This window comes from Anopheles marshallii, chromosome 2, assembly GCF_943734725.1.
Source record: "Anopheles marshallii chromosome 2, idAnoMarsDA_429_01, whole genome shotgun sequence".
In the NCBI taxonomy this organism is placed as follows: domain Eukaryota; kingdom Metazoa; phylum Arthropoda; class Insecta; order Diptera; family Culicidae; genus Anopheles; species Anopheles marshallii.
In genome coordinates, this window is record NC_071326.1 from 3,002,865 (window position 1) to 3,027,400 (window position 24,536).

General features: G+C 46.5%; 2 protein-coding genes across 3 annotated transcripts; one reads left to right on the top strand and one right to left on the bottom strand.

Moving 5' to 3' along the window:
- Window positions 1-1,045: 1,045 nt before the first annotated feature.
- LOC128719506 (homeobox protein unc-42) lies at window positions 1,046-14,843 on the top strand. 2 transcript variants are annotated; one of them, XM_053813133.1, is made up of 6 exons: window positions 1,046-1,568; window positions 7,341-7,525; window positions 7,669-7,776; window positions 13,265-13,441; window positions 13,692-13,815; window positions 14,737-14,843. In XM_053813133.1, the coding sequence occupies exons 1-6, from the start codon at window positions 1,163-1,165 to the stop codon at window positions 14,841-14,843; spliced, it is 1,107 nt and encodes a 368-aa protein (XP_053669108.1). In that variant the 5' UTR covers window positions 1,046-1,162. The 2 variants fall into 2 exon arrangements, with proteins under 2 accessions (XP_053669108.1, XP_053669107.1); XM_053813132.1 differs by having other exon boundaries at window positions 1,163-1,568; window positions 13,692-13,797.
- A 4,609-nt stretch (window positions 14,844-19,452) lies between these two features.
- LOC128719079 (REST corepressor 3) lies at window positions 19,453-23,434 on the bottom strand. The gene is made up of 9 exons (XM_053812699.1): window positions 23,284-23,434; window positions 23,073-23,126; window positions 22,699-22,833; window positions 22,383-22,597; window positions 22,142-22,306; window positions 21,474-21,721; window positions 20,528-20,798; window positions 20,000-20,167; window positions 19,453-19,803 (listed from the first exon to the last, which is right to left on the bottom strand). Exons 1-9 carry the CDS (start codon window positions 23,432-23,434, stop codon window positions 19,453-19,455), a joined length of 1,758 nt encoding a protein of 585 aa, XP_053668674.1.
- Between the last annotated feature and the right edge of the window lie 1,102 nt (window positions 23,435-24,536).

The window sequence follows — 24,536 nt, forward strand, 5'->3', positions numbered from 1 at the left end:
TGATGCACTGTGTGTCGCTCACCGAGGACGACAAACTGGCGACCAACACCGACAACTGGGACGAGCGCGTACTAGGCCTGGACTAGCGCGAAAGTGTGTGCCCCACGTGCAGTAGGTTGCGAAGAAGCGCTGGTGGATATGGAATGTCCTTCCCGTGTGATAAGTGTAATGAGAGAACGCCGTCTGTGAAGTTTTGATCCTGACAGGAAGCGATCGACTCGAGAAGCCCCAATGTTCGATGTCTCAATGTGGTTTCGGGATGTGTGAAGCGTTTCATTTGGACGACCAAAGAACAACTGTGAAAATGGAAGATTGAATCATAGACGAAGAGTCATTTGCACCGATCTCGAAACCTCCGTTGTTCGCTCGAAAGTTGTAGTGTCTGTGTGGTTGTTTCAGCCAGAAGAAGGATTTGCCATCGTATCATTCGTCAAGGATGGACGTCTGTGTTGTGCTAGTATGCTTCACATCAGTGCAATGAATTGATGTCTGGGAGCGATACCCCCAACTAGCAAAAGAGCCTGTTCGTTTGTACAGAAGTCAATCGCCCCCCAGGTGGGAATGGAAAAGTGTTCAACCATTCTGCTTCGCCAAACAAACGATATGTCGCGGCGATAAATGCGCCCAATTCTAGTTCCGAGCTCCAGAGTCGTCCGAGTGTATTTGCTTAGTGTGTGCGTATCAGTGTTCGTGGGTGTGTGTTTGTGTGTGTGCGTGTGAGTCAGTTACCAAGTCGGCGAGGGCCAAGTATCTCCGGTATTTCAAGCTGTATCTGCCGACGGATTACTGCTGCCTGCCTGCGCCGGTGGTGAATGCCGAACACACCGAACCGTCGTCGCTGTCCAACGCCGGCCACACCCGCTGCCAAGACAGCCACGGCCCCACGGTGGAGTTCAAAACCAACTGCGCCGGAACCGGCCCCGTCGGCGGTGTTCTAGGAGGTACGAGCAGCGTGCCGGGTGGCGTTGGTGGTCTTGGTTGTATCGGGGGCGGTGTCGGTGTTGCCGGGACGCCGGACGGTGTGACAAACGGTGCACCGCTGGGGCTCAGTCCGACCAGTGCGGCGGTATCGGACTCGCAGCAGTTCAACATTTTTCCGGCCATCTTCAGCCGGCAGCTGAACTTTAACGCCGCCACCGGTTCCTGCAGCCAGTCGAAGCTGATGGACGACCTGCGGCCAAATCTGGTCGGCGGACTGCTCGGCCTGCAGCAGGGTCTGCTCGATGACCATGCGGCCCTCGCACACGGGGGCAACCTGTCCCAGCACAACGCTGGCCAGGATAGTAAGTTTATGTCGCTGCAGGACAATCGGTTGATGGGGATCGCCTCGCACGAGAACCGACTGCTCGGGTTGGGTGCACAGGACCACGGCCGGGGCGGTGTCGGTGGACCGACGGGTGCGAACGGGGACAAATCCATAGGCCAACATCGGAAATGCAGCAGCACACCGGAGGACTTCAGTGCGCTGTACGGTGGGCTGGCCGGGACGCCGATCAGTGATCATCACCACCATCACACGCCAGCTCACACACCTCCGAACCGATTGTCGGACAATGGGTCCGTTACGGGTAAGATGCGCTAAGTGCGGCGCTAGATCCTGCACTCCCGCAACAACCCTTTTCCACTCCAACGATGTTCCAGATGTTCCGTCGGACTGCCGGTCACATGTTTTGACCGTCGGCACACGGCACAAAACCACAAAACCCCCGGGGTGCCGACACGAGCCGATGGCACCTTGAAATGCCCGCACGTGCCCTGGATTAAGGCGCGCAGGGAACATACACCTCCGGATAATCCGTCCATTATTGTACGACGCTAAATGGCCGAAAATAGCTTTCTAATGGGATTGTTGTGGGATTCAACCGTGCGGTGTCTGTTGGTGGTTTACGCCTCACCGAGGTTGTGATGTCTTTTTACGGCGAAAACCGAAAGTCCGTCGGTGGTCATTCAATGGCTGGGCAACTGGGCGAAGATAATTACTCGCACGATTGGAATGGGTTAGGCATCGCACTCAATGTGGGATACACTGAGGATGCTTTTCTTTTCGAACAGCTGCGGAATCCGCCGTGCCTCCCGACGGGATATTGAACAAAGGCATCGTGAATGCCGTCGGTAAGAATTTCGTCGATGATGGTTTGATGGATGTTCCATGATGATTGTCTTGTTGACAGCTGCTCATAGGAGGCTCGATCCATAATGAGGATAATTAATAATAGCTCACCGCAGGAGCTCTATCTGAGGCTCCTACGATGGATCTCAATGCGTGCGTACCTAAATCCAATGGCTCGTGGTGACTATCGAATCCACAAAGTAAATATTTTTCCTCCACTCTAACGTTGACTTTCACCCCAAAATCGGAAAGCATCGTGCGCCAGGATGTAATCTCGGATCTTGTAAACACCTTTCGATGTACGGTGAACTGCAGTGACACCCTCGTATACCACCTTCCAGTGACCACCAATGTAGAACTATAATGATGACAATAATAATAACAGGTTGAAGGCTTTGCCTATGCAAAGCGCTTCACAATCCCGAGCACTACCGAGGCCATCCCCTAGGCTAAATGGGACCGTACATATGCAAGCGACAACAAAAAACGGGAGGAAAGGTACGGACGAGTGCAAACAAATGGTTACATTTCTGGTAAGAGGACACCGGAACAAATGTTACCCGCTTAAGCCTCACACTTCACCCAAGCAAACGGGGCGAAATGTGTTCCAGGGATTGGCAAATGCCACCCAAAACTGACTGCAATTGCAAACGGCCGTAGGTGATTGCCGTTCCGGAGCGGTCATTAGCATTGAAAAGCCGAAAAATTCACCAAAGTACACACGCTGATTACGAAGCAATTGAGTGCTTCCGCCGTTTTTAGGGCCGACGGAGGACCGTCACCGTCACCGGGAGGAAACTAGAACTTCACTTTTTGCACCGATCCTGTTGCTGTGCGCGGCAAGGGCCGCAATCGAACCCTCCTGATTTTCCATTATAATTCTGCGGCGCACGATTCCTGGCTCTGTCTCCCTTATGCGAGGCGTAATGCGACCAGCGATAGGGACACAAACGGGAACTGTCAATCTCGGCGAGGGTCCTTGCCCGAGTGCATCAAATAAAGTAATAGTCAAAGGGGAATTAGAGAGCAATCAAAAGGTGTTGACATACTTGTCGTAAGCTGCACTTCATTATTGTTGCTTTCTTCGGTGAATGAATGGGACACCGGACGAGATCCAGAGTTCGGTTCCAGGGGTGTTTGTAGACCAGACTGGGCCATATGGTTGGTGTAGAATTAGAGCCCAGCGTGACAGGCTTTTAGGGATGCTGCTACACGATGCGCACCGATGCAGTAGGATGAAGATGATGACGATGAAGGTGGAGACTGGGCTCGGGTGGCCACTAAATAGGATTTCGATCAAAGGATAAAAGATACAACTGCGCCGGTCGGCGGTAGATTGAGTGCATGTTCCGCTCGACAAGAAGACAAGTACTTCATTGGTCTGTGGCTTGATTAGCGCATCGTCCCAACCAAAATCCACTATCCCAGTGCCAAAGCTTGCTAACCACAACACCCTCCAGGAACTTTGCCCATCTACAGCTAACTCCACTATTGGCTGTATCATCTTGAGGATTAAAACTGCTCTTGCCGGGAAATTCTTCCCAAAAACGGCCCGGCCCGTTGTTCGGGCACAGTATCAATTATGTAGATGGGCTAATTAAAGGTAAACGTGGGTGTCATTTAACTAATTAATCGCTTTTCCTTCCTTCCATTGAGTCGGGCAGAGCTGAAGCTCGACGGTACCAGCAGCCGGCAGTTGACCTGGGCTCCTCTGGCCTCCGGGGTCTTCATTGCTGGACGTGGACGACGGCGCGTGATTCGCGAAACCAACAACGGTTATTAATGAATTATTTATTTTTGTAAATTATGTTAATGCGCCAGTGACTGCGAGTGATACCGTCCCTTGTGCCTTCCAGACGACGACACTATCGCGGGGACTCCTTACCGCTGACCCGATCCGATTAAAATTCGTCTTCCTTCCCGTGCAAGTCCGAAAGGATGTCCAAAACCTACAGGGCATTTCTGATAATGGCAATCTAAGGCATTTGACCAAATATCCTTCGCTTTAGACCAAATATCGCCAGGTAGTAAACGATCCGGGTGGGAATGCGGGATGGGGCACTCGTTCGCTTTTATTTACCGGCCCTAACTTTTCGCCAGTTACGGGTGATGATTTACATTTCATCCGCGGAGGTGCATGCAAGAAAGCAACAGCACAATTATGCGCATCTATCATCATTAAGCGTGATGACGTCGTTGATGGGAACATCATCATAGTGCGAGCGTTGATGATTCTCGAATCTTTTCACCTTTCGCGTACACGTTGCGGACTTTTCGCATTGGAATTGCACCGGAACGATGATTTACAAGGCTCATGTCAACTCGGACTGACAGACAGGATCCACAGCTCACGATTGGCATTGGCGACCAAACATCGCCCACTTTTCACCACAATCATTGTCCATCCAAACCATTCCGACAGCATACCAACGGTGGAGTGATATCCTCCCATGATCGGCGCCTGTCGCCATCACGATCGTACGTTCATCGCAGTTGATCCAGCAGCTTGTGAGTGGTGGGCAACCTGAACCGGGAGCATTTTTAGCGCCAGCCATCATGAGAGCCTTTGTACGGACCAACCAACCCACCAACACATCCGCCCTGCCGTTGGGTGGATGTAGTAGACATTGCGAAATAATTTATTCATTTCCATCATGGAATTATACCATTTGCATACTAAAAAGCCTTTCGTCCACCACGTTACCAGGGCCGGGCAATGAAAGGCCTCGTTTTGAGCTTGTCCTCTTGCGACCACATCCGTTCCTCATCCGCTCCTTGCTTTGGAACAGTTCTACTTTCATAGTCCATCCACACACACATACACGCGCGGGCGGGCTGCGTGAAAGTCGAATGCCAACAACGAATCGTTAAAGGTGGCACGACCAGCCGGCCAGGTCGGCAAACATCTGCTAATGAGCAAACTGATTTTAGCGCAGTCAGGGAAGCTGGCACGGCGGAAAATACGTTGGATGTGTTTTATTTTGGCCGTTGTGGGTAGAGGACGGGTCTTGCTATGAGGTTTACCGAATGCAGGAACTAGTTGACTTTTAAACGCTTTCAAGCCTGTGCTACGCTTAGGTGATTATGCCATGCCCAGTTGGAAACCGATAGGTAAAGCGCTTTAATCACATAACTCGTATGAAATGTACGATTTCGGGGTGAAGTTGTCTACTGGAAAAATGGTCAATTATTTTAACCAATTTATGACTTTGCTTCACCATTTCTATGCTGGTGCAGGGTTTAAGGGTATTTATTCGAAAGCTAAGGAGTGTTCGGCGGTCGGAAAAGTGTAATTATTAATATATTAATTTAAAAAATACAAGTGACCTCTCCTCATAAAATGCAAGTGACCTCTCAAGGCCTCTCCTACAATACAGTATAAAAGTATCTTTCTATCGAGTTTAGTATCAGCATATAGCTATAATCAAAGTTGCGCCCCAAAGTATGCAATTTGCTGTACAAAATATCTCGTGTAGCCAATTCACCTAACAAAATTGTCATTTTGGTGGCTTTATTGCACTTTTTAGCGGTTTTACCATCACTTTATTGCTGATTTGTTAATCTAGCACCTCGTCTTGTAAGCATGTATCGCGTAATAATTCCTTTAAAACGCAAAAAAAAATGGCCCTTTGATGTGGGCCCTAACGCTTGTATCGATTGTCCTTCATCGTTCAACAGCTTATCAAGTTGCGGTGGCACTTTACGAGAGTGACGAGTTTTGAAGGGTTTAAACGACCAACATCTACAAAAAAAAACACGAATAAAAAATCGCAACCCTTTCAATGGCGATGTCTACAACAATGTCCTGCGAGACATCTCGTGTACAATCAATATTCTCCGCCGATGACTATGAGCGGCTGCACGAGGAGCTCGTTTGTGTGTGCATCTGGTTGCGGATATGTGCCTGGTAGTATCACGAGCACAGCGATCACGGTATTGAATTTAGGTTTAGCCCATTACTTTGTAATTATCGGCTCTATAATTATCAATTTAATTACAATCAATTTATTAATTAGTATTATTTAAATGGATACCACCAATTTATTGGCTCATTATATGGCTCGATTTCGTCGAACGACTACGTGAGTGAGTGTGTGTGTGAGTGAGCGAGTGCGTACCGTATGTGTGATTCGTGTGATCGTGGTGAACTTCACCGCTAAACTAAACGCCGATCCTGTCCCCCCCGTATCTGTCACGGTTACCCTGTGCCAAGCGTGTGTTGTTTTTCACACCCATCACTAAACTACTGACGTCAGTGTTTAGTGGGTCCTTTTGTGTTGGTTTTTTTTGCTCCCGTTTAGTGATTATGGTGCTGCGCTAGTGTTCGTGTGGTTTTGTACATGATGTTGGTCAGAGCGTTTATCGGCCTACCGGATACCACCGCTAGTAAGCCTGCGACTGGCCCTAGCCAGATGCCTCAAATCAAATTGTGACAACCACTGCCTGACGGGACGCCGGGTTGGTTATCACCGGTATATCAGCATATTTTTTGTTGTTGTACTAAACCAATGCTAATTAGAATAATCGAAAGTACGTGTACCGTTTAGATGTTGCACCGTGGATCTATTAATGGACAGGTCTGTAAAGAGTGTTCTGTAAACGGTAAGCGCTAATTATATCCTGCATCTCGCCCAAGGCAACCGAAAACTATTGTGGCAATTGAAAAGTGATACCATTGCAGACGGCTTCACTTTCAATTTTTAAATCGCTATCTTATCGGCCGAACATCTCCATCAGATGGAACGCAACAGTGGCAATGTTCCTTCTGGCAACGCGGGCGAATGGTCCAGATACCCATTTATTATTTATGCTACATATGGTACCTCTATTATTAATCCATTTCCTGTACCTCGTTGAGATCAGGCCCTTCTGATCTTGATGACAATTTTAAGTTTGGTCCCTGATATGGGGGAAGTGCAACTAAAGTGGTGTCCTGTGGGTTTGCAAATAGAACATACACTTGACTCTTCCACCATCACCCACCGATCCCATTCCCTGTTCACTTATCTCGGCAACAGAATCACCCCCCGAGCTATGATGTCCTTGTATCTGGCGATCTGACGGACCGATGTATCATGATGCGGAGTTCCTCTTCCATTCCATTCCAACCCCTGCTTAGCAAAAAAAAAAAAAACAACCAACATAAAAAGTGCATTCTAAATCTGATAATTTCCTTTACATTTTACAAAACTACCCATCGCTACAACCGTTTCGGATGGGATGATATCAGCGGAAGGTGCATTTAAAAAACTAAAACCCGAACCCAACAGTGGCCCGCTCGGTTCCTCGGTGCCGGGTGGCATTTCGTCGCCCGGAAGTGGCATCTCGGGGTTGCCTCAGCATGCTGGCCACACGCCTACCACAGCATCCTGCCCGACACCGGCCCGAAGGCGACACCGAACTACCTTCACTCAGGTGAGTCTGGACGGTACACGTCGTCAATCCGAGTGTGCTGCCGGTGTCTGTTCTGGTGCATCCGTGATACTAATTCCCTTTCGTGTATCTTTAACTGTGTGCTCTCTCTCTCTCTCTCCCTTCCTTTGCTGGCGCTCCCACAGGAACAATTAGCAGAATTAGAGGCGGCCTTTGCGAAATCACACTATCCGGATATCTACTGCAGGGAGGAACTAGCACGAACCACTAAGCTGAATGAAGCCAGGATACAGGTTAGTACCGAGCTGCCAACTAAACCGTATAAACCGATGTTTGACAGACGCGCGCACCTCCCGCATGGAGCGCGACAGGTCCTTCACGACAGCGGGATGCCGCATAAAAAAAAACACCCATGTTACACATAACACGCTTAGGCTCGGTACACACAATTTGGTATGCTAATTGGCGAAAGTGAAAATTGAAATTTTACATTCAAACTTGACGGCAACAATCGAAGACGCGGGCGTACCGACAGCATCCGCGTGAACACGGTGCTCCAATACAAAGGCAACACAGACAAGATCTGAGAGGGAGCAAAACATGGACGCATGGAGCACCGGAATTACGGTGCCATCTATTATGCTAATTTGCACGTCGTTCTACTTTCCACGTTTACTTCCTTGCAGGTTTTTTTTTTCATTGCCCACCCGTTCAGCTTTGTTTTGCAATGGCGTTCGGAATTCTGTTCCGCGCTTGTAGTAGTAGTACTAGCGGTAGTACTAGTAGTAGTCCAGCCATCGTTTGGCGCGATGATTAATATTCACGATCGACGGTTACGGGGCCGGTATTAGAATACATTGCCATTTTGCTTCTCGTTGCCCACGTCGGCAGCTGTTGGGAAGGAAATATCGGAATTTCTGTTCACGTGCTTTACTGCACATTCGATTGAGTTGGCAAAGGGAGATTCCACGAAATTTAATAAACAAATTTTGAGGTGCAATGAGGACGGAGCTGTACGTCCTCGGCTGTCGTCACGTCGGTGTTGCTGTAAGGTGAAATTAAAGCTCGTAAGTTTTAGCTTCTTCTCTACCAACATTTAAGGTCTATTTTTCAATTATACAACTATGGAGATGCGTATCAAATTTTGGGACCTCTTATGTCCACAATCAAATCGTTTGACATTTAAGGCTTGTCCAAAATCGCCCGTCAGCCCGCGTCCATTCGCGATGGAAATACATTTTATAACCAAAAGAATAGTGTCCTTTGCGCGGAAGAACCTTTTTCTTTCGTAAAAAAACGGCTCTTTCACCTGCAAAAAGCCGCCAATACGATCCAATCAAACTTACCGAAATCATGCCGCGTCGGGTGAATAGACTCCATTCCAGAGACACACGGGGTTTTACGCGGAAAATTTAGTCACGACCAGCCGTTGCCGTTGCTCAAATGACGAAATAATACTTATTGATTGCATCAATAATTCAATGAAGATATTCGAGCTACAGGCGCGACACCGTACGTGGCTCAGCCCGTTACCCGGACCAATGACTCCCCGGTCTTTTGGGCCCGAAACCAGGCAAAGCACTGACGATGGCCCCGTTCACAATTGAGTGATATCACCGTACAAAGGCATTCCCGTGCGCTGTGCGAATGCGTATGCATCGGATCGTCGTGTGCGTTTGATCCGTGTTGTGGACCTAACATCCTAACCGTCACCACGGCTGGCAGCGATCCTTGAGAGCGCGTCGGTGCTTTTTTGTACCGATCAATTTTTGTGCCGCTTCCTCTGAATTCGTTTCCGATGCCCAAACTCTCCACCATCTATAGATGCTCGCAGCGGGACTCGGGGAGCACGGGAAGAAACGCAGCAACATAAAGGACATCCTTGCACCGATGGATTGATACGCTCCGATACGTCCTTATCGGGATCTGCCCCCGGGTCGGGTGAACAAAGATGAAAACAATTTCGCAGCAAAACCAAAACCTTTTGGACCGTCCGGACGCTCCCGTTCGTCTATGCCGAGGTTCGGTGCTACGTTTTGAATTTATTATTATTGTATGCTAGCTCCTTTCATTCTATCCACATGAAAAAGGCCCGTACACCGGTGCAATTATTTTGTTTCCGACCAGCTACCAACCATCTGCACCATTGTTTTACCAGGGTTTGGGCTGTTTCATCGTCAAAGTACAACAAAATAATCAATGTACGGGTGTTTCCCTCGGCACAAGAGCGACGAGAACCGCTGGTCCACCTGCTATCAATGCCGATAGCCAATAAAGCGAACCAAACTAACTCATCGCATATTAACAGTTCGCGTCACAGCTAGGCACCCTGGAAGGTAGATTGTTATGGCTGGAATATCTTTACTGGGAAAGCCGTCCCGAATTCGTGACTGGCAGGCAGCGAAGACCCTCGCCCGGTGCGTCCGAGTCTGATTGATCGACATGAAAGGGATCGGGAAGCTGGAAGTTGACGAACGGCAGACACACAAACTCATCAAGCGGCAGCACCAGCAATATCGTCAACATCAAGCGCACGTAGGAAGTTCATGCTTAGGCATTCGAATACGGATCTGAACCCAATCGGTATCCCGTTGCCCGCAATCGGTCTAATCAGAAAGATATTTCCCCCCAAAAAGCCGACTGCTTATTGTGCATCAAATTTATGGTTTTTCTTTGCCACAACGCATTAGCATACGGTTCGATGATGCTGCACCACCTATCCATTTGTCCCTTTATTAGGTGCGGCTTCATTATGCAACAAAGCGTTCTACCACTTTTAAAATGGTGTGTTCTCGCCCACAGAAGATAATTGAACCAAGGATGTCGCATTTCGCCGCAATTTGGACGTCGAGAGATGGATCAATTCTACTGCTGCAGCTGACAGTTCTAAGCAAAATGTTATTATGCCACCCCCGCCAAACGCCTCTTCTGGGTTAAAATAACAGGCTCTTAACGATCGGGATGTTGATTAGGAAGATCCATTAAGAATAATACTGTTATGAGGGCTTTATTGAGCATCTTACTGCTTAGTTTGATCCTTTTGGACCTGAAGAAAGATCAATTAAACACAATTCTTTCGATTTGAAGGAAAGCGGTCCAACCTTCCAAGATTTACCGGGCTTTATGCAATATTACATGCAAGCAGCATTAATCAAACCTTTAACAACAGCACAACTGAAGACATTGTGACGAAGATGGACGAATGTATTTCGCGATAAATATCCCAACTCCACCGTGTTGTGCTTAGACACGAGTTTCGATTTTCTTCTCGCTGCCTAACTTTGCCAACTCCCACGAGCCTCGAGTTTTCTCGAACTCTCAATGTTTGCCATTTCGGCGAAAGGTTTGCTCCAACGCACATACGGGCAGAAATAAACACAAAAAAAAGCACGACTCCAACCAACGGCTAATGCGCAAAAGGCAACCCCCAATCTCAAAAATACGCTCTGCGGAACGCTCACTGGAGCGAACAGCGTTGAAGTTTAAAGTAACACAAGAAAACCTTTCCGAACCTAGCTCGCAAAACTGGTAAAACTTCGAACCCATCAAAGCATCATCATCGTCCTCGCCGTCTTCATCTTAAGGATATCGTTCGGTGGGGTGGTTTCTTGACTGAAGGCAACTTTTCAACCTCCCTGTGTTCGGGTGACGCGGACGGAGGATAAAGGGATGCCCGAGCTAAAGCCCGAGAGCGAAAGAAACCCCCCAAACCCCCTCTCCCCTCCCCCCCTCCGCCCTCCACCGTACATAGCAGCGTTTCGGCCGAAAAGGAACAGTGCCAAGAAAATTACCTACCGAGCATCGGGGATCAGGGAGGCGAAAGCGAGGAACGAGAGGGGACGCTGTACGCGGCATTCCCGTTTGCTGTTAGTGTGTAATCTACAACATCAAATGGATCCTTAATTCAATTACTCCGCCTTCTTGGAAATTCCTCCATTACGCTGCCCGCTTCCCCCGGGGCGCTGTTCTCGCCCAACGCCATGTTCGCATCTACGAACCGTCCCGTTTCCGACCGGTCTTCGCTCTCTTAGCGTGGCCTTTCTGGTCCCTTCCTGACGCCCTGGCCCAAAAACCCCCAGCGCTTCAACCGAAAAAGGGCCCAAAGCCATAAGACACGAGACCGTGGCATCCAGTGCGCACTCCCTCGAGGACACTTTTCGTCCACTGTTTCCAATGTTTCCTTCCCGCGTAGTTTATTTACGAGTTCAATTGCGACTCGTCCACCCTCGCGCATTCCCTATCCTTGACCCGGAGACAGAAGCCATACACTGTATGTGTGTGCGAGTGCGTGCGTGTGTGTGTATGTGTGGTGAAAGGAAAATGGCGGAACTAACCAACGAGCGAGGGTGTTCTGCGAAGTTCGGTTCGCTCCAGCCGTGCAACATAACCTAAGAAACGACCAGATAAGATAAGGGAGATGTGCTGTGTGCGTACGTGTCCCATCTTCCATCTGGCCTAGCAGCATGCCGAATCGTGAAGAAGCATGCTGAAGACGCTAAAAGGCACTGGCAAAACTTTGCCCTCGTCATTTCGCGCATCTTCGAAACGGTCGTCGTCGGATGACGACGGATGAGCTGACGACGGCGTGGGCGTAATGGAAGTGGTGCGCGTGCGAGAGGTTGATGATTTCGAATAGCGGTATACACATTTAATTTAAATAGAAGACAGCATCACCCCTAGCCTCTACGCCAACCTTCCGATGGATACTCGCTAGAACGCAGGGACCCATCTTTCTCGGCATGGCATAAAAAAAGACTCGCTTCCCTCGTGCTCTGGAGCTGTACCACCATTTACATCTTGGGCAGGGTGAAAATAAGGTAGGAGAAATAAGAAATAAATGAAATAAGGATAACGTCACCATCAACGCAAGCAACAACGTACAACCAATCGACAACAACGTATCGTTTTCGCCTTCCTCTCAGCGCATCCTTGCTCGAGCTGAACTGCTATTTCCTGCTGGTAGCACATCTCCAGCGCCCTTAGACTTGGAACGCACCATCACTCAGGATGCCGAATCCCGCCCCCGCCAAGATGCACAATATTAACTCGTTCAACCGTCCCATGGATTTCCTGTGGCGTGAATCTTTCGCGTTGTACTTTGCCACCAAACGGCGGATCCCATCTTGCGGAGCGCTTTATTTCACACTTTGTTTTCCATTTTAGCACCGGCACGAACCAGCATGTTAAGCCCGTCTTTACCATTTCGACATCGCAGTATGCCATGGTACATGCTGTAGCGCACACTCAGAGACTGAGCAGCTGGAGAGAGAAAACAGTGCACAGGCATTCTGGGCATTCTCGCACTTACACACGCTTAGTCACGTGCACAAAGTTCGCACCGCTAGAAAGGAAGGGGAAGAACCGACTGAACTTCCCGTACAGCAGAAATAGAAGGGTCGATTCAATAACAACCCTCCGGCTGTTCGCTGTGCCGCCCCGTGTCGTAGGATTCTACTTGCGCTCATGATGGTCGTCATTAAACCAGGCGGAGTATCCTTGCGATATTCGCACACACGCATACGAACGCGTCCGCCATTTTACCAACTTCTTCTGTGTTTTGGAGAATTTAATTTGAAATAGTGTGTAAGCATTGTTAAACAACGCTGGGTACACAAAATCTTATCCTCTATTAAACTCTGTCTGTCTCTGGTGGTACGCTTCATAACCTCACTTAAAATACCCCCTGTAACTGTTAGCAATAAGTATGCTAATACACCCACTAAATGCAAGGTTTTCGTCTATTCGCTAAAATGGTTTATATGCTTTTTTTTTTTTGGGCAGGTTTGGTTTCAGAATCGAAGAGCAAAGTACCGAAAGCAGGAGAAGCAGCTGCAGAAGGCGCTCGCACCCTCGGTCATACCGTCCTGCAATGGCATGATGCGCAACATCCAGGGCTACAGCGTTTCGAGAGGTTATCAACCGTATCCACATCCAAATTCAATCAACCGGTATCCCCAGGTATGGAATCCAGCGAACAAGAACCATCAGCAGCTAGGAAAAAAGAACTCAAACGCACACACACAGCAACGCACTTGCAGCTCCAATGTTCCCATCACTTATGAAGCTACCAACCTGTGTGTGTTTTTGTGTGTTTGCATGTGACGGTACGGGATTGAGTGTATTGATTTGTACTTTACCATTTTTCTGTGCTTTTTTCCTTTCCGGTTTCGTGCATTTTTTTTCTTCTCGCTTGCCCATCAACCATCAGGACCTGTTCCAAATGGGAGCCTCATCCTATCCGGGCATGACGCAGCCATTCTCGATGACGCACGGTTCCAATATGGGTGCCGTTGGCGTTCGCCAGGACTCCATGGGTAAGTCTGCAGACCGTGGTGCACAAAACCTTTTTTTCTCTCTCTATTCAACCCCCCACCCCCCTCCCCTTCCCCACCGGAAAATGAGTGACAGACTGGCAGGATGAATCGCGCAAGTAGCACAACGAAATAGGAAACTGTTGGCACTGTTTGTAATGGGAACAAATAAACGGGCAGCACAACGATCGCTTCGCTAGATGGAGCGTGAAATAGTGTTGCGCCTTTGGCCGTAAACGATTCACCCGCGTTCTCCCGAACCGGCCGTTCGTGGCATTCTTTGATATAAATAAATAAATGCTCACGCCCGTTTTTATTTTTTGCCGCCCGTTGCAGAAGTTACCCATTCAGCGAACAAATCAAGCAGGAAAAGCCTGCATCTTTCGAAGGAAATTTGCTATTTTCACCTGTGAAACTGAGGGTGGATCACGGAGAGGGGGGCAAAAGTGTGCCACCGCCAGTGCACGTCAACTTCCGGAGCAGAAGCGAGCCCTGTTTTGGCAAGGCGTCGGCCCATCCAGCTCACGTCATCTTTGACGTGAGGCACGTCTTTGGAAAATTTGTCATTTCCGCCAAGCGGTAATGATCAATAATGTTTCTTGGGTGGTTCAGGGGCTGCTTTTTTTCTTCTTCGCCTTCGCCACATGCCTATTTTACATTGCCTGATGTCTTGAAGACGTTTTCTGCATGCCGGTAGTGCTTCTGGCGATCAACATAAAAAAAAGCAGGAGGAAATCAAAACAGAAATTGAACACAACACACGTGCAGTGTCTGTCGTTTTCTGTGAACCCTGCAGTTGTTAAAGTCAACGCTTCTGTTCGCCATCTTTAAAATCCCTTTTGCATAGTGCTTGGGATAGTAGCTTCGTTGCTTTGTGCGTGTTATATTTTAATGTTTTTATTCCCATTTTTTTCCACCATTTCCACCCCCAAAATCTCTCAGGAATGACTGCCGAGGATGAATGGTACAACAAAAGCTTATCGGCACTGCGAATGAACAGTTCCCATCATCCGAATCTGTCCGCACCGATGCTGCAATACCAAACATAATTAATGTAGATCAAAATGAATACAAAATAGTAGCGCACTCAACTCCCCATTCCCGCTCGCCACGTTGCATTCAGCGCCACACAAAACGAGGAAGGGAGGAAGAACCGTAGAGCACCACGACGGACACAGGGCCACCGGAAGGAGTGGTTGCATGCGGAAACCATTGTACCGATAGGCCGTGCTGCATTGAACAATGCAGTTCGAACCATCAGCCAGCAACCCGTTCCCGTTCGAGTCATCGTGAAAAGGGTTCGTTTTGGTGGGAAAACTCCCTTTCTACAATCTCCGCGGCCATCGCTGCGTCCAGTCATCACGCGAACGAACCACAGACCAGGACCAGGATATGGCCATTATTTTTAGGATCACCTTCCTCCCACTCCCATTGTGTGCGCTTTTATATTTCATTGTTATTGATGATGATTTTTCATCAACCCACAAAGCTGACCATTCCGGGGCAATGTTGTTAAACAAAAAAAACAAGGAAACAGAAAACCGTTTAGTGTCCCGACCGGTCGGAAAATGCTAATTGATTTAATTTATTGTGTGCAACAAAAAGGATACCCCCCATGATGGGGGAGAGTCCTCATCTTAAGCATTGGTAGCTTCAACCTCCGCTTCCGTTTTTGTGTGGATGAGATAAAATTCGCCGTAATTTGTCTGCTTCATTGCATTACGTTGATCGGGAACGGGCTGAAATGCAGATGAACAACAATAGCAGCAACAAAAAAAAAACAACCACCGCCGATGCATCGGATCTGGGTGGAGTGGGAATGGGACAAAGAAAAGCGAGTACTAACGTGGAAATGCATCCTATGAAAAATCAAAACTATGCAGACGCAACCGGCTGTCGTCCTTGAGACAGTGGTATAGGTAATGGTTAAAATGATCCCAATGTCCAATCTCTAGTCATTAACTTCCTTCACTTCCCGCAAACCTCACTCAACGAGGTGGACAGTTTCTAACATAAGCAAATCATACATTAACAAACAAAAAAGCAGCTCTAGACGCACTAGGGAGAGAAAAAAGAGTGTTAGTGGAGGTTTTCTATCGTGGATGCGCGCAAAACAAATCAATAAAGCCCTCTTCTTTCGCCTAGTTACCGTTTGTTCGAGTGTGGTAAACATTGGACATTCGATCTAAAGTATGGAAAACAAAACATAGCTAAATTATTTTATTTTACTCAAGCGAACAAGCGGAGACACAGAAAAAAACGCAGTAAATGCACTAACGCGCGCATGAATACGCACACCCTGGGACGCCAACAAAGGGCACACTAGCGCCACGCTTAGCCGTGGTGGTGGTGTCTGCAAACAATCGCAGACGGCTTGCTTTGGTTGACCGTCAAACTGCACTGTACTTGTACATAGGAACACTAATACGAGTAGTAAGGAATATTAAGGATACAACACAAAGGAAAACTATGAAACCAAGGGCGCTGCTGCTATAAAACACTGCTGCTACAAAGAGAGACAGAGGAAGAGAGAGAGATCAAAACACGGAAATGGAATAAACAAAACAACCATCAACAGCTAAAACGGTGGGAACAGTAAACAACAAAAAAAAAACACAAAACCCAGAAAGCGTTTGAATTTTATGTAGATGTAAATATTATAAGATACATTAAAATTAATACACAACCGTCAACAAAAGCAACAATGCGTTTCTTTTTTGTATTGTGAATAAAGTATGCAATCCGTAAAGCACCATCACCTTATTACTACGGAGCGATTAATCGATCACAGGTGCAGAAGGTAAGCATTGTATTATTATTTATCATTTGCAAAAAGAAAATGGAATTCATCAATCATGCGATAAGGACTTTTCGGATGATGAAAGGCCAACGTCAAAAAGCAACCGGGCATGATTTTATATTAATCGGCGAATTACTTTGAATTGGTTACTGACTTTTATTTTCTGCACTAAACCATTTTTGTTTTCGCTTAATTAAATATTGAATCGATAGCAATCATTATCGCTTGAAACATTATAAAAACGCAGTCCCTGCCCACTTAACGATCTAAACCTGTTGCTTGTTTTCTCCTTCTCTCGCTTCTGTGCCTCTCTTGTGGGGTACGGTTCGTTATCGTTGTAACACAACATTGCTCGGTCTGTGCACAGGACATGACAACGACTGCAGCCACACACCTGAGCTCCATGTCTCTGTAGAACGGGATAAAAAAAAACAAACAATCTATGTCTCACTGTGTCTTTAGTAGATAGTTTTGCATTCTTCTTCGATTCGTCTTCAACATCATTGTTAAGCAAGTTGCTATTTTAACGAAAAAGAATTTAATAAATGCATGCACTCCCGACATAAATTGCCGGTTCTCGTTCTTGCGCCATTATTCTGTGTTTCTTGTGACATTGGGACAGTTGTCATAACGTCCGGTGGTTGCGATGAATTACCGACAGAACGGAAAGCAATGCGATATCAGCAGTACACTCAAATCTGTTAACGAAGGACTTTTATGAGGTCAGATTCGACTCGGAATCTGATCTAACCATTCGCTTCCACCCGGCAGATATAATCCACCGTTCTCTTGGATTCTTGTCGTGTTCATTCTTCCCTTCTTCCGGAGTGGTTTGTTCCCTAGCTCTCTCCTGCACAGAACAAATATAATCTGATGGCGTTTGTTTTGGAAACTCTACGTATATATGTATGGGTATTTATGCAGAATAACTAAATAAGCCAACTTTCGCCGAAGTCAGTAAGACCCATTTTGCAATACACGATCGCAGCTTGGAGAGTAGTCGCCGATCAGACATTACAACTCAATTGCATTAACAAACAAAAATGTCTAAACACATACCTTGTAGGATGCGGATAGGAGTGTTTTGCCATTTTCATGTACTGCGTATTGGTATAGGTTACTTTCGAACTTAGTCCTCCGACAGCTCCAAGAGTACAATAGCATAATCGAGAACAGGTTTACTCACTTATTTGCTTACTTATCTGTCGAGCGGTACACCACCGCTTTGCGGCCTTGGATTGCTGTAGGAGTGTCCGAAACCGCTTCTGCTCGAGTGCTCTCGTTTGACAAAACTAAAACGATCACTAGTCTTAAAAAGGCATACACTTATGATTATACCATCTTTCTCGCAACGATAGATGATGTTGGGCCAGATGACATCAGTGGTCACCAACACATCTTAACAAAACTATTTTCATTTGCCTCCGTCAATTGCAAATCCTTCGAAAGTAATGTTTATAGGACGAACTAGTGAACTGTATTGCCCCCAACGTCTAAAATACAAAAAAAAGCTACGAATAGAAAACCGTATCCAATGGATGGGGACGGCTATTTCTTAAGTGAAATAAACGAAGAAAAAAAGGTTACGATCTCCGTGGAATTAAGCTCTAAGACTTACAATAAAAATACTACGCAGAAACACTAGGACACAGTGTTGACAAACTGATGTTTGCACTCATTCTGTTGACAAACCAAGAATTCCCAACAAAACGAAAAAGTGTTGGTAGCACATGTGTGCAAACGCGTATAACAGTGAATTTTCGCACAACTGTCTGTATTTTTGTTGCAGAAATTACGCTCCTGACAATAGAAAGAAAGATAAAAAGAAAGAAATACCGAACAAAAGCAACCTCACATCCATATTTCATACAGCATAGTATAGTAGAGTTAAGTTCGTGTGGAAAATAATGATAAGAAATTGCTTTTATTCTACCTAAGCTTTGCTTTCCCACTGCGGAAAGGGAGCTGCTATCATCTGCGTTCTAACACTGTACTTCTCTCTTCCTAGGTCTCTCTTTCATGTCGGTTTGCCTGACTGATTCTCCCGTTGACGTTCCGCGTACCATTCTAACATTCTTACAAACTACGATACTATTATTCCTCTTCTACTATGTTCCATAGTATGACCGGCCTTTCCCGGGTCACACCATCAGAGCAGTATTTCGTGATCGTACAGGCAGGACTTTCAAAGTATTAGATCCAAAGTGTTAGATGTGTGTATCAATGATAAAGGGTGTGTGCTTTGTTTTGTAAGATTTAGTACACGTTTACGGTGTCTCTCCCGGACACTTTCTCTGTTGTTCAAAGCTAGTGCTAAATTCTACTGAATAATGACAGTATTTGGTGCGTCGCCTGCATCATTACTTTTGATACCCGACGTGATCGTCACCTCATCGACGTCCATGGACAATCCACTGTCTAGTGTAGCCGCAGTTGACAGCGACGTTACGGAGACGGACTCCATGTGGATCGAAGTGTCGTCATCGATCATGTTGTTACTACTATTGATCATTACCGAATCGGTTGAATCCTTTGTTTTACCATTCGCTGTCGCTGTTACCCTGTTGTTGTCGTCATCGACAAGGTCAATCTGAAAGGATCGGTCACACAAGAGGTGCATACACACATGTTATAAACTACTGTTTTCATCTAGTGTTTTTATGGCTCATTTAGGGTTAATGGAGAGATGGAGAACGAGTTACGAGAGAATACATTCTTGGGATTCTTAAGGGATCATGTCGTTCTTTAGTTTACCACGGTTTGCTCAACCCCTTTTTCCATTTTGTTTTCCTAAATATAGACTTCAAATGTCTTTCTTATCCACCATGCCTCCCCTGAACCAGGTGTTCAGCATTAGTTCATTTGACCTCCATTATCTCAACATCTCCTGCCGCAGAAGGTTCCTGTTTTTCCTTTTCATTTGAACGATCGATTTTGTGTGCTTCGATACCTTCGATGTCCCCGGCAATTGCTGCAGTACCTCCACCAGTACCGGACTCCGATGCCATCTCAGCTGAGGCTTTTGAAAGATCAATTGATTCTTTACCGGTACTAGATCGGTTACTACTGTCCATTTCTTCTTGCGTTTGTTTCGAGTTGGCGGCCTCAAATTCCTTCAGTACGGCATCGAGATTAAACCGGCGCCGATAATTCATGAAAAAAGTGCGCACTTGCGTTTCAGTTTTTGAACCGAGCGTATCTGCAATCGCCTGATGGACGTTATTGTATGATCACCCAAATATCACCCGGCGACAATTGAGGCGATTTGTGTGTGTGTGTGTGTTTTTTGCATAAAAAGCCATTCCAAGAAAAAGAAAAAAAGAAAAGAGAACGAATCAGAGATACACGTCGGGAAAACGGATACCTATGCTTGCTAACTAATTTTAGCCAAATCTCGATCTTTACCTGGAAATCACGCCCATACATACGTACACCTTGCACCGCTAGCATTAGCTCATCGTTGTTCCAACGGGAGTTCAAGCGGACAGAACTCACTTCCGGTGGTTTCAGTATCTCCAACTGATCGTCTATATTGCGCTTGAATCCACTGGCCTTTTGTTTGTTGTTCTGAATCTGAGATGGAACATGGGAACAAGGGAACACACAAACACGGTCGGATAATAATTTTTGTTTTGAAGATCATATCCGCAATCACACTAACGAAACCAATGCATTGGTACAGCGAAACATCTCACCCGGCAAAGCGTATGAAGAGAGCATCTTTTTGCAAAAATAACATCATTCCAATTACGACCAAAAATAACGGCCACGGGAACAACAAACTTCCCCCATATTTGCATATTAGGAATAATGTATAATTCATATCGCTTTTGCACGCTTTGGCGGATGATTTCCTCTGTATCAGGGGCATGAAATCGTCTGTGTGTTGGCTCATACCAGCCAACGTCCTCGGACAAAAATTGGTACGCTTACTTGGGTCAGTAATGAAACGATTTCCCGATCCATGCTGGCTAACAAGTCGTTATTCTGGCTGCTTTTCTTGTAACTGCCATCATTGCCCACGATACCGCCGTCACCGTTCTGGGCAGTACTGGCTAACTTCACAATGTCGTCATGGTTAATGTACATCCCTTTGGGCGGACGGCGCTTGTGACTGTCGCCACTTTTGCCCAGGATGTTCGAACCTCGTGTACGTTTGTTCATAAACGAAGGGCCGGTAGTTGGGCGCAGAACACCGGTGCGTCTAAGCATAAGATGGAAGCGAATCAATATGGCTCGTAGTAAAAAAAAAATATGCAACGAAAAGTCGCAATCACTTAGAGAAGGGAAACACAAGGAAAATTTAAAAGCTCAACATCAACGTCACACTACGGTATAATAACTAAGGCTTCATTGGAATTATTACTTGGGATTATTGAGAATATAATTCAAGAACACGAATATAACGTAAGATCACGAAGCAATATTACGTGTAGGGATTTCTAAAACGTGCCTTTTCAATTACGATCGGAAGAATGCTGTGCTTGCCACAAAATGCGGTGTCTCATAATCAATAGTCCGTGTGTGATGGTGAGACTAATTACTTCTATTTGAACACACAGTTATGAACCGTGCAAAGCAATCGATCAATCATCTCTCAAACAAAATTAAACTCTTCTAGCATGATACGAATCTATGTTGCGTTTGCGTGTTACCAGAAAAAATGGTGGCACATTTGAAATACAACAGGCACACATACAAAACAAAAACACACGCATAAATAAGATGTGCCATATTGGAATTTTGGGTGAAGTATTATAGCAAAGCGACGTATGTAGAACAGAGCAAAAACAAAAAAAGAAACAAATCAAGGATAGTAAAAGTGGAATTTGTACAGGTCATTGCTTTACACGATTGAGATGTAGGAATAGAACAGTACCTCCAGTGATGGTAGCAACTGCCACAGAGCTTTCCTTGAGATGACGCATGCACCTCGCTGCATGTCACCCCACATCCGGTGCAATTCAGTGAACCCTCGTTGGTAGCCCCACCACCGGAGCTGCCATTGCTTTCGTTCTCGGCTTCATTGTTTTTGCTACTACCACTGGACCCATTATTCGGAACGTTCGGGTTGCTAATCCCAGCGCCGGCACTGTTCGATCCAGCGGTCGTGCTGTTCGTCGTAGACTATTGGGGGAGGGTTTTTATTTTTTCCGAGGCAACATGGCGCCCAAACAAGCGATCAGCGCCCCGGGCCGGATATCAGATGGACACGGATGGACGGAGGGAAAAGACAACAAAAAGCGAAATTCGGTTTAAATTCTGCGATCCCGTGTTCTCTGAGGCGAATTCGATCAGATCCACCCAGAAAAGATGGCTGGCAGTGCAATACTACACGGCACGGTCCCATATGCCTACAAAACGAAAGATTAGATTCCCCCGCTTCCCTCTAGCATCCCATCAGTTCTCTCGCTCTCGTTCTCTCAAGCTCTCTCTCTCGCTCATTCTAGCTTTTCATATCGATCATAGTACCACCATGTGTTATGTTATATTGCGCATGTTTCCGTGCGAATTATTGGCCAACAGTTTGCCATCAGCGGCACTTACCTTGTCTTCATTGTCCGACTCTTCGTTGCTTCCGTGGTCACTTCCGTTCTCCGAGCTGTCATTCTTCTTCATTTTTTCCTGTCTATCCATCACACTCGTTCTGCTGCGCGTCTTTTTCCATGAGTAGTAAAATTTCACTAAACTTGCAATCGATTTATCGGGAAGCTATTTAAATGAGGTTTGAAGAAAAAACAACGGCATTACAACAGAATGTTTCGGAAAAAACGACCCGTTCACCTACCATCTGTCGGATCCGATGGAAACTTTTCCCATGGAACTGAAAGGCTTGCTCGAACAACACCCGATCCTCGGCGGACCACTCATCCGGGAAGGGCGTGAAGTTGGCCAGATCTAGTACCGCACGTTCCAAATCATGCTTGTGCCAGAACAGCATCCCGAGCGCCTGTTCGCCATTGTAACCGTACTTCTCTTTAGCAACGGTGATGTAGTCTTCCACTGTGGGATGATGAAATGCAAAAAGCAACAAATAGGGAAGCAGATGGCATAAAATTAGTCGAGTGAAACTCTTGCATGTGAGATGCCGTTGATACACCTACATTTGCTGTCCGGAATTTCCTTTGTCGGTGACCACACTAGCAGCGCTCGATCGTTCAACTGTTCCGGTTTACGTTCATTCGGAGCAATAAGCTCCGGGCACACGGCCTGATAGTCACGGCCCACACGAATTTTCTCTGCAAAACCCGAGCGGGGTGAGAAATGCATAGAAATGTCAATAGCAAGTCGGAAAATTCAAATTCCCACCCCCTATTACGAAACATCACGGTGGCCACTGGCTGTACAGGGTTCGAAACTCAACGCTTACGCGCCGTACAATCGCATGACGAATTCTGCATATCGTGTTTGCCCGCACGCCCTGTGACCACTCTCGCACACCACCCTGTGTCGGTACGACGGCATCGTTGCAACCTACCTTCATATTCGCTTTTGGCTTTGGCTGCCTTCGAAGTGTTGCCATTTTTGCGAGCTGCCGTCAAGGAAGAAAGAAACACATTCAAAGTATGAGTGAGGATCTATTTCACGATGGATTGAAAACGCACGGCGGACGGCGGGTCCGAGGACCCTTGCATCGCGCTGCGTGAAGGGCACTCACGAGGAGAATGACAAACGTCGTCGTTACTTACAGTTTTCGTCGTCCGAGCTGGAATCAGTAGCGGCACCGCCAGCCCCGGAAGTGGTGACCACCCCGGTACCCGCATGACCGTTAGGGCTTGGGCCGCGCGATCGCTTACCGTTCCGCACGCCTCCTTCCGTTGTTCGTTCTGCTAGAACCATCTTCACCCTCTTCGAATCCAACGCGAGTACTCCAGGCTACCCCAGGTGTGCTTCACTCACTAATTCTGCTGCTTGGCGTACTGTTTCCTTTCCCCCACAACACCAACTTACACTACAGTGGAAAAATCACCGACAGAACAGAGAACCACGGTTTTCCCTGTGCCAAACGAGCGAGAAACAATCGGTTAGCGAAGGAAAATATCAAACAAACGGAACAAACACTGCGACCCACAATTCTATTGGCTAGCTGCACTTTTCACGAGACCGTACAATCGAGTTTAAGACGCTTGAAATCGAGTACTTTTGTACTGGAAACTGCTCGATCTGCTCAACCACGCATCCGCAAAGCAGTCGAATGTCAAATCAGAAAATGAGAGCGATCTTCCTTCTCCCTTTCACGACCTGATTGACCCGACTGAATGTATGCTCTTTTATGCATTTCATTTAATAATTTTTCAAACATGGAAAGTTTTGAAAGGAATTTCACAACTTTTTAGTCTAAACGGATGAGAATGAGTACATAAACGGATCTTTGTTTGCAGGACGGTGCCATTCTTGCTTTCATCGTCTCCCATCCCCTCTGATTTACAGAACAGTCGACAATTATTCAAAAAGGTCGAATGAAATGAATTATAGAAAAACAAGAATAATTTAAACAGTTCCCTTGCGAATGTGCTTGTTTTGTAATACTTACAATCCACATTATTGCAACATACTGCAACGGCGCATTTTTATACACAATAGACGTCCAACTATGTTGCAGTGTATACACGGCTTCACAACTAAAGACTTCAAAAATGCCGTTTGCTTTCCCAAGTAGCATTTTCGTTCGATCCCGAAACCGTTTTCGGGCCGATTATCATCAAACTCGTCAAATGCGCATTAAATTTCGGTAGCCTCTGTCAGAATTCCATTATTTCAATATTTTTTTTTAATTTAATTTAATACAACTCTCCAAAAATCCTCAAAAGTCGCTTTGGAATACCATTTTCCAAATCCTAGCACCTTGATACCGATTTAATCAGAGGCGTATCAAGGTTTTTCGATTTGCTACCTTCGAAAAAAAAATGACAGATGTTCGGTTCGTTTTCGTTGCTTTTTC